We start from the raw sequence: 11,195 nt of genomic DNA on the forward strand, positions 1-11,195 counted from the left end.
CTAAAGGGAATTCCTCTCTTAAATCTTGTGGCTCTATCATATTTGGATCTAATCCTGAGGAAATATTTTAAATAAAAGTTTGCTGTCTTTTTGTGTGTGTGTGTGTGTGTGTGTGTGTGTGTGTGTGTGTGTGTGTGTGTGTGTGTGTGTGTGATTTTAATTCCATATTGGGTTTGAGAAGTTGTGGAAATAAGTTCCATAATTATAATAGGAGTCAGTGAGAAATGTGGTTTGTAGTAATTTTTTTTCCAGCTATGATTTGGGGACCAAATTTGTTGACTAAAATGAGATATTCTTTACTGTCTCTTGTATTAGGTTTTCTTCAAGAAGAGAAGCAAAAATACTACAACCATCTCTTGATGAATGTCAGAAAGGATCTGGAGGCTGAACGACAAACTGTAACCCAGTTGAGTTTTGAACTTAATGAATTCCGAAGGAAATATGAAGAAAGCAAGAAAGAAATTTTAGATTTAAATAACCTGTTGTCTTCTTTAAGAGAGGCTGATGTACAACATATGGAAGATAACAAATACAAAACAGAGAAAATACAAAAGTTAAAGAAAGAGAATGAAATTGTCAGAGAGAAACTTGAAGAAGAAAAAAAAAGATCTGAGGATCTGTTATCTCAGGTGAGCCTTATTGGGGTTTTTTGTGTGCTTCGGAGGAGTCCGTGCCCATTCCGGCCTTCATGCTGGTGTTTGGGTGAGCATTTGTCTGTCTCCATTATCCCCAGACTTTGCTAGATTGGGTGCTTGAGAGTGGGACACTTCTTAGCATTTTCTTACTTGCAGTAGAGATTCACCAGTCTTTTAGACAAGCCTTTAGAGGGAATTGGTGGGAAGCTGAGTAGCTTCTGGGATTTTTTCCTTCAATCATAACCAGCTAATTCTGTTGGGGGTGACAGTAGTGGTAGTGTTTGAAGAATCTGTTTAATGGTGGGCAAAGGAGCCCCCAGATTACCCACCACACTTAGAAAATTAGTGGCAAAGCTTAGGCCCCCTCTCCCAGTAAGAGAAAGAGGGAGAGGGAGAGATGCATGAAGAGACTTCAGGGGTGTCAGTCCACATTGTTTAGATGAGGGAAGTAAAAGTCAGGGAATGTAAGGAACTTGTCCAAGGCCACCCAGGACAAGGGCCACAGGGCTAGGATTTGAACTCAGATCTTCCCTGGAGTCAGCATCTTTCCCCTTATAAATGTAGCTTCCTGTTGCGGGTAAGAGTAGTGGAGGCTGCATAATTCAACAAGCTATTCTCAGTTTCCTCCCCATTCTGTGACTCATCCCCGCCTTTGTCCTCTTCATGTTGCTGTTCCCATTTTCACTTCCAAATTATAGTTAAAATAATAAATTAGAATAGCTGCTCTTTTTAGAGCCACACAACTCATCAAGAGGAGCTGCTAAGTTTCCTTTGGTGAGTGTCCTCACTCCTGGAAATGATAGAACATTCTGTTGTTGTTATATAGCTCTTCTCTCTTTGCCATAGGTCCAGTTTCTCTACACATCTCTACTAAAGCAACAGGAGGAACACACAAGGGTGGCTTTATTGGAACAACAGGTATCTCTTGTAGATTCTTTTTAACATGAATTCATCACTGAGATTAAAGTTTTCCTCATCTTCACAATAATACATGGACAATTATTACAAAATACATGAGAAATATTTTAATTTTTTAAGACCAAATCCATTATACACACCTGAGGCTAGCTTGAGAGAGAGAGAGAGCTATAGCAGATGAAATATTGATAAATTCTATTAAGCAGTGACTCATAGGACTAGATGAGGATTTCCTTAATTCTAATCCTAAATGCCTTGGAATAACAAATAGAAGCAAAGGTTTTTACAAACTTTAAAAACATCTACTGGGGTAAATATTCCCAGTGTTCAATTCCTTACTAATTCCAAATCAGGAAAAACCCTATAGGAAAATGTACAAGACAAAAAAAGCATAGTTTTTCCTCCTTTTGATGTTTGAGACAGAGAATAAAAAGAGCTAAAATAATTCCCTTCATTCCAAATTCCACAAAAACCAAAAACATTTTTCCTAACACTGCAACACTTATCATAGTGTTTAGGCAACACTTAAAGACTTGTTAACTTGGCCGACCAGTCTTTCTCAAATGACCAGTCCTAACAACATATTACCTATATGATCACTTGGAGTTTGTGGGCTTTAATAAAGGAAAATGTAATAAGAAGAATTTGGGAAAGAATCACTTTGGGACTATTTCTACCCAGTTTTGAAGTAGAGGAACAGAATCAAGCTTACTAGAAAGGAATGGTGGAAGTAATTTTCCTCTCCTCATCCCTACCTCAAGCAATCAGTCATTTTCCTCCTTGGATGTTCTATGGCTTTTACTAATTGAAATTTGTTTTCATATTTCTCTGAAATAAACTGATTTTTTTTTTACTACTTATAAAAAGTACTTATTATTTATCAGTTATGCGAATAAATAGCAAGGAAAACTATAATGCAGTTATTACTTCAGTAATATTTATAACTCCATAATTATTTGTCTTTGGGGTTTACCAGATCCAAGCTTGTACTATAGATTTTGAGAATGAAAAACTTGATCGTCAGAACATGCAGCATCAATTGCATAAAGTTCTTAAGGAACTAAGAAGAGCAAGGGAACAAATAACTCGATTGGAACCTTTGGTGAGTCTTGAATTCTTAAAACTAGTATTTCATTTTGAATTGTAATAAACTTACTTTATTGGGATATATTTCTGTATATGTTGGGTGAGGGGCAGGGAAGAAAGCGTCCCAGAATCCATACTTCTATGCACACAATGGCCTTTTGTTCTATAATTCAAGACATACTAATATATAGTAATAGAAAGTTAATAGATTTCCAATATTCAGGAATATGTGCTTTATGCACGACAGAGTCCCTTCCCAGATGCTTCTACTGGGAGAGCCACTTAATTAGAGAGATTTCAGACCTCCTGTTAGAAACTCAAAATGCATTTTCTTATCAGAACATTTAAATGAGTATATAGTTGAAATGGTACTATTGTTATGACCTCTCAGCTACATTGTGAGTTCAGCTGGTTTTAATGGGATTATACCAGAAACCCAGGCACCATTTTTTTTTAATGGGGAAATGTGTTATAAGTTTCAAACAACCAACTTACAGACTTTTGGAACTCGAATTTATAAGTTGGAAGTATCTGTATGTGTCTCTGTGTGTGTGTCTCCTTTTGTGTGCATCGTCACACTTTACAGAACACTGCCCCAACTAATACAAGGATTTTGTCGTTGAGACCTAACCTACTATACCCATCTTTAACATCCCAACTCCCACGACAATTTCCTCAGGTTTACCACCAGTGTGATTGAAACTTCTGGACCCTACTTGGACAGTTCTAATTCTGCTCCTTGACACTAATATTCATGTTTTCAAGAAACCAGTTAATGATGTTACACAAATATGTGATTACTTTAAAACATCTACTGAAAAAGCCACAAAGCTTTTTTTTTTAAAAGATAATGCAATTGAACTTCTTAAATAATGTGAAGATTAAAAGCAAAAATAATTTTAGAAGAAAAGGAAAATTAAAAACCTAAAATATCCAATTATAACTTCTGAGTAAGAAGTTTACTTATAATTAGTTCTTCTATAATCTGATGTGTGAGTTCCTAAAGATTATCACTCTGTGAAAATGCTCAATAAAAACCATGAGGCATATGAGAACAATGGGATTAGGAGCACAACACTCAAAAACTTTATCAGTGACACATTGAAAAGAATAATATAAAATAGTGCAGAGTTTTATACATGTTAAATAGTTAAGAAATACATAACTACTATAGTGAATAGTGGAGGGTCCCCAGCCTTCAGCTAGACCATGGTTCCTACTAGACCTGGGGCTGGCAGAGTTCAGTTAGAGGTGTAAGGGCAATATGAGTGAGCCAGTGAATCCAGGAACAGCTCACTACTGTGGATAATGAGAAGTATTGTGTTTTACTGTATTTGGTTGAAGAGTGGGACTATCCTTTTTGTATCCATCACTCTTCCTGTGATGTGAGAGCATATAATAAATATGGCAGTTTTACCTTTTAAAAAACCCCTGAAGTTTGCTATGGAATTGGGAGTCTGAGGAGTTGCAGCTTCTGAGTTATTGTGAAGTACTATAGTTTTCTGGGTTTTTTTCTGCTGTTTCTCTGGGATGAAACTGAGCATAAGCAATTTGCAATTCACTTTATGCTCAGATTATCCACTAATATATCAGTCAGTTGGAAACAGATTTGCATTTTCAAAACAAGTGCTATAGTAGAGTTGATTGTTTTCATTCTGACTTTGGGCAGTGCCTCTTTAGACCTTAGTTTGCTCAGTTCTAATGTGAGGAGTTTGCATGAAACGACCAAAGGTCCCATTCTATCTCCAGATGTTATATCTCTCCCCAGAGAGGAATAACTATTTGCCCAAAGTCAGTTAATAGAAGGTGGTTGAGCTGAAGTATTGATTCCATTTGTTCAGCATACATTCTATTAAGCAACCCATTGTCCTAAATGATTAGAACTAGAAAAAAAAAATTGAATAAGATACTGTATGGCATTTTCATACTATGAAGACTATAATCATGATAGATTGTTTTGGTTCTCTCATTTATATTTTGGTGATAGGTAGGAAATGGGGAATCATAATCTAGATCACTGAAAGCACTTTGGTTCTTCCCTAGTTGTAACCTTGTAAATTCTACAACCAAAATGTAGCTTTGAGTCTTAGAGAATTGTAAGACCTTATAAGAGCACCTTGTCTCTTTGTCAGTCAGTGCTCAGTGCTCTTCTTCTCTACCCCAATTGTTACTGCAGAACTGATGTTAACATTTTATGTTAAAAATGAAATACATTGTTTTTCTCTGCATAACTAGGTGCTTTTTAAAATTCAGGAAGGTCTCAGGTCATCTTCCAGTCATTGTTTATATATTTTTTTGTATCTGTCCCATTCATTATCTTCACAAAGTATCTTAAACCTTGCTTCATAGTTTTGAGATTATTTATAGAGCCCTCTAAACTCCTCAGAGAAATGATAAAAGGACAGGATTTTAGTTTTACAAATGTTCTGAGCACACTCAATGTAGCTTCTTATAAATGTAGCCATTAATTTTCATTCAGTACTCTAGCTGGATCTTTTCCTCCTCTCACAAACAGAATTATCTTTGCAAATTAGCATTGGTCTACAGGCCCTGGTTTGGAGTAGGGATGGGGGGGAGGCAGGGAGAGAGAATTTATTATGGCTAAGAATTTTAATGAAAATGGAAATGATGATATCAAAGACCATCTTTATTGGGTGATTGGTGCTTCCCTGCTACTAAGGAATCATCTCTATGGTGCTATGGAGGGGAAAAGATGGAGGTTCATAAGAAAATCCATTTGCAAGAATAACGATGTTTATTGACAGCTGTAAGCATACCTACTTTTTATGCACTGTGGCTTCAGATGGAAATTTCTTTTTCAGAAACAACTCCAGGAATATGTCCACATAGAGCCATCTGACCTTTTCCCAGGAGAACATGAGGAAAAGTTAAAAACTGATTCACCAAAGCGCTCCAATCTGTTAGATGAGAGCTTCTTAGAATGTCCTAAATGTAAAGCACAGTACCCAACGAGTCAACACAGAGAATTGTTAGCTCATATTGATTTCTGCGAAAACTAGCAAGGTAATACTTGTATTTATGCATCAGAGATCCAATACTGTATCTTATATTAGCTTGTGGACATTTTGAATTCACATATCAAAGACCCAGTACTGTATCTTACATTAGCTTATGGACATTTTGAATTCACATTTCATTTAAAATTGTAGAAGATCCTGCCTGCCTGCCTTTCAGATTCCAGCTAAAGGAGTCAATCATTATATTTCTCTGGCTATTTGCTATTTTCCATTGCAGTGATATTTCCCAGGTTCGTGCATCATCTAGGCATGTTAAAAATGATAAGACTTTTCTGAATATGTATATTGAGACTACTGACATTTTGCACTATAAAATATTCATTTGGGAAGTAGAAATGCATAGAGAGTTCAGATTATTTTTAGTGCTCATGCACCAAATATTTTATGGTCAATGGTGCAATAAAATAAACACTGACAAGAACATTGTAGAACATCTGTAACAGTTATATAGGAATGTTTTATCTTTTGGTCCAAGCACTTATAAACTAGAATAATGGTTTGCAAACACTGGTTTGCATGTCCTTTAAAAAAACTGCAGTGGAATTTTTCATTATTTTTATTCGATATTATAGCATAGTATTGGAAAAGTCAGAAGTGACATGTTTTGCTGCTTGCTGATATGCCTTCTATATCAGCAACATTCAGAGTGTAAAAAAGATTACCCATGGAGACTAAAGTAACCAATAAGCAGCTGCACATGATGTTTACATTCATATTTACTGGAAAGTATTTCATCAGACTTTCAATAGCATATGTTGGTCCACTGAAAAATTAAAACTAATTCTACCAAAAGCTTCTAGGCCTCTCATTTGAACCAGAAACATTTTAAAAATTTTTCTTGGCATTTCTACATTCTATAGTTTAAATTTGGGAAATGTAAATATCGGGTAACTTTTCAGAATAAATATTTTTTTTATATACTGTTAATATAAAGTAAATGCTTTTAAATGTTTTTGTGTTCTAAAATTCTTGACACTGGGCTGTTATTCATAATAATATAAAAGATAAAAGAATAAAATAATTTTAATAAGTTTTAATGTGCACAGTATGCATATAGAGAGAGATTATGAAAAATTAATTGTATTCCTCTTCTGAAACTAATGGAGCTGGCTTACACATCAAAGCACAATAAAAAATAAAACATTTTAATACTCAGACAGTAAAACATTTTAATACTCATACAAAGAAGTTAAATAGGTATTTTCAGATGTCTTATGTGAATAGATAATACTTTGGCTCTAAGGTTTCTAGAATATTAGACAAAAGGAAACTTTGTTCTATGATTTTATTTCTTGCTAATGACAGCATTTAGATTCATTGGCAGAGGCAAAATTTTTCCTGAAATTAAAGCTCAAGCAGATATTTACCCTGTATGTAAAGGACATTGAGTGACATATAATTATAGCATGTTAGACCTGGACATGAGAAATCAACTACTGATTTCAAACTTGGAGAGAAACAGGAGCTATTAAAACATTTATGAGAATTCCTGAGGGCCACATATTAATATTATCTGCATTCTCTTGTATTTTTATTTTGTTAAATATTTCCTAATTATACTTTAATCTGATTCAAACCATACTTGAGAGTGTTATAACTGCAATACCACAAGTTTGACCTCTCTGATATAAACTAACCCCTTTGTTTTACACATAGTAAATAACTTGCCTAATGTTATGTAGGTAAGCCATTACTAGTGACATGTAATTTTGAAAATATTAATATTTGAGACATAAGATTCCCTATCATCTGTTAGATAATCAAAATTGCTTAGCCTGGCATTCAAAACGTTCATAATCCATCCCTAATCTAACTTGCCACCCCTTTCCTGTTGCATCTCCCCTTCACAAATCTTCTGTTCTGCTCACTCACTGTTCCTACAGAGGGCACAACTTTAAAGCACAGTAGTATTCAGTGATTGTGTCCCCCCAAAACTGTGTCTTTTACCACAGTTCATGCTGATTCTGGATCTACCATTTACTAGTTGTATGACCCTCTTTTTTTGGTAAAATTGGGGTAGGAATGATTACACTGCCTACATTGTGTAGTTGTTATGAAAGTAAATGAAGAGATGTGCATAGAACTCTTGTGAGCTATTACTGCTCATCATCAAAAGAAAATGACTTAACTTTTTGAAAAGAAATATTGAGCTGTCATCTTATTGTTGCAAGCAATCTTATGAAGTAGGTAGAACAAACACTACTATTCCACGTTAAAGAAGAAAATCAAAATGGACAGATTCTAAGTAATTTTTCACTGTAAACGAGTCAAAAGACTAGACTGGAACCACTAAAATCACTATAGTCTCTTGACATTGATACTAGAACCCAATTCCATTTGTTTTTATATTATATTGTCATGACTGAAATTCAACCAAAGTAGACTGAGGCATGTTTTCTCCAAGCAAGATAACATTTTATTAACAGGGGTGCTATCTGCCAATACATTGATCAGTGGTGTATTGCCTTAGTTTTGCCAAGGACTCATAGATGGAAGCTCAGCTCCTTTTTGTAATGTTAGAACAAAGAACAAAACAGGGCACGTGGGGCAATTAGCTATAAGGTTGGTGAGGTCATGAGGGTGAAAAAATTATGATTGGTTATATAGCTGAAGTGTGGGGAACAATATAATTGGTTGGACTTTGGGAATGAGGGGCTAGCAATAATCCCCTCCTTCCTTTCAGTAACTAAGAAGTGTTCATCGTTTGAATCCACCTGCTAAAAGATAGTGAGCCACACATTGGATGGCAAACCAGACATCCTTGAAGGATAGCTTGATGGTGTGAAGATACTAGACCAGACTCCCAGGTGTCCACCCACCTCCCTCAAAAATAACAGATTTTCTTGAGGCAAGAATTGAATAGTGGTTAGCAGAACATCGGATTTCTAAACTTAATGTTACCGGCTGGCTGAATTTTTGAACCAAGTTTAGTGATAAAGTGCCATGACATAGACAGTTAAAGGAGAAAATCAATTAATTGTAAGTAAGATCAATAAAAAAATCATACAGATTCAATTTAATCTTTTCTATAATTATTTATTTATATACTACTGCAATAAATTCTCTTACAACAAATAAGACAAGTAGAACTAACCTACAAAACCACTAACTCTGACTGAATTATGCAGCCATAATTAATTAGCTCTCCTCTTAAAAGAAGGATGTTTCGTTATCTGACTTCCAGGATCAGTTAATGGGAATACAGTTGCCTCTTCATGTTGTCTTCATGATGTATCTTATTCTCCTGGTTCTGTTTATTTCATTCCAAATCAGTTGATAGCAGACTAACCATGTTTCTTGAAATTCCTTATTTTTTGTCATTATGGTGATAGAGGCAGCTAGATGGCTCAGTGGATAAAGCATGGAGCCTGGAGCAGGAAGATCTGAGTTTAAATGTAGCCTAAGACATATAAAGAGCTGTGTGATCCTGGGCAAACCAATTAACCTCTTCTTGCTTTAATCCAGTGGAAAAGGAAATGGCAAACCATTCTAATGTCTTTACCAAGAAAACCTCATGGACAGGATGGTTCATGGGAATGTGAAGAGTTGGACATAACTGAACCACTGAAGAACAACAAATGGTGCCATAATATTCCCTTACATTCATAAATCACAATTTGTTCAGTCATTCCTCAGCTGAAGAGCACCCACTTTTTCCCCATCATTTTTCTGTGCTCTGGTGTTTCCATTGACTCATGCAGCCATGAATGGCTAATCCTGAAACAGAGAGTCAGGCTACAGTGTATATAATTCCAGAGTATAATTCTAGAGGTAAAGATTCTGCTTTGGGCAGTTGCTTCTGCTGGGGTCTGGGCATCTTTATTCTATTCTCTTTCAGTTATTAGAGAACAACTAGGAATATAGCCCATAACCTCTTCTATTGTATACAAAAAGATAATACATTGGAAAACTAACATGGCTAAAGAGAGAATCATTCATTATGTGACAACTTCCCTGCCATACTGATTAGTGAATAATTAGATTCCCAAGACATTGTATTCCCAGTCATTCCACCAAAGCAAAGATCAACAAAAAAGGAGTATTTCAGCCCTGACAATCTTCAAAGGCCAGAATATCAAAACAGTTGCTCCGAAGTCTGTATTCCATCCCTACACTCTTTATCAGAGAGAGCTATGGCTATCTGGCAGATCTTCCCTAGAAGTAGCAAACTGCCACAGCCAGTTAGCTCACATGAAGAATATACCTTGTATAACTCTGGTACTTGAGTTTTAGGTGTTTGTGTCATTGGAGCCATTAAACCGCACAAGCCCTATCCTCTTACCCAACTATTGTCCCATATGGACCTTTCTTTATGGCCACTGCCACTACTACAACTTCCTCACTTGCAAGTCTATGCCGTATAAATTGCTTGTGGTTTTCTGATTAATTCAAATATATAAAAGACCGCAATTTCCCTATCCCTTGTGGGCCTGAGTCACTACAGGTCTCAAGCCTTTTACTGCTGTAAATGATCCCTTCTCTCTAAAGTAGACTCTTGCAACTATTTTTATTTCCTAAGGGACCTCTCCCTATTTTCATTATTAGATTTTTCTCTACCCAATTCATTTCTGTTTTTTTTAAAAAGTTCTACTTGTTTGACCCCATCTACCAAAATTCACAGCCATAAATCTCAGACAATTGCATCATAGACCCACTGCCTCCTTTTTCTCATCAATCTCTGTCATCTACATTCTAGTAAAACTACATCTAAAGAGAGTCTCAATTTTTCATTTCTCATTTTTTTTGCAAACTCCCTGCCCTAACCTGTCTCATCTTTTGACCATCATGATGCCTTAGTTTGGGACATATTGAATACAAAGAGAATAGCAGGGCATTCAAGTCAATATAATGTCCGTACAGATTTGGGTAGCTACTACTTTGAGGCAGTTGGGTAGTGGGGTAGATAGACCCCTGGTCCTGGAATCATGAAGAACAGAATTGAGTTAAAATCCAACCTCTTAAACATATTGTGTGACAGACAAGTGGTTTGACTTCTGTCTGCCTGGATTTCCTCCTCTGTAAAACAGAGGAAGAAATAAGCATTTAGAGTCCCTGCTATGTGCCAACACTTTAAGTGCTATTTACCAATTTTACCTCATTTGAGCCTCACAACATCCCTGAGAAGTAGGTGCTATTGTCCTTTTTTTTACAATTGAGGAAACAAACAGGTTAAATGATTTGTTCTGATCACAGAGCTAAGAAGTATATTAGGCTGAATTTAGACTCAGGTTTTCCCGATTTCAGGTGCAGTACTTTTTCCACTGTGCCAGCAGTTGTCCCGGAATGGGGATAATATCTACTCACCAGGATTGAAAACATTAAATGTGATATTTGTAAAACCTTTTGCGAAACCTTAACACTCTACATAGATGCTGGTGGCTGTATTATGGGATAGTTTTTAAGGATAGATTCTCTTCAAGAAAGAATTTTAAGAGAAAAGAAAAACTGAAGACAACCATAAAACTGAAGACAACTATAGGGAATGCCATTACTTAAGAATAAAAAGAGGATAAGGGAA

General features: G+C 35.8%; 1 protein-coding gene across 5 annotated transcripts in view; it reads left to right on the forward strand.

Moving 5' to 3' along the window:
- The window catches only part of CEP55 (centrosomal protein 55), a 35,447-nt gene extending 26,750 nt beyond the window's left edge, over window positions 1-8,697 (forward strand). For all 5 annotated transcript variants that reach the window (XM_051981672.1, XM_051981668.1, XM_051981669.1 and 2 more), the window contains 5 exons: window positions 316-629; window positions 1,482-1,553; window positions 2,530-2,655; window positions 5,462-5,663; window positions 8,361-8,697. In XM_051981672.1, the coding sequence (XP_051837632.1) occupies window positions 316-629; window positions 1,482-1,553; window positions 2,530-2,655; window positions 5,462-5,659 (710 nt within the window). In that variant the 3' untranslated portion in view covers window positions 5,660-5,663; window positions 8,361-8,697. The remainder of the gene's footprint in view (window positions 1-315; window positions 630-1,481; window positions 1,554-2,529; window positions 2,656-5,461; window positions 5,664-8,360) is intronic.
- The last annotated feature ends 2,498 nt before the right edge of the window (window positions 8,698-11,195 follow it).

The sequence above is a fragment of the Antechinus flavipes genome, chromosome 2 (genome assembly GCF_016432865.1).
Source record: "Antechinus flavipes isolate AdamAnt ecotype Samford, QLD, Australia chromosome 2, AdamAnt_v2, whole genome shotgun sequence".
Classification (NCBI taxonomy): Eukaryota; Metazoa; Chordata; class Mammalia; order Dasyuromorphia; family Dasyuridae; genus Antechinus; species Antechinus flavipes.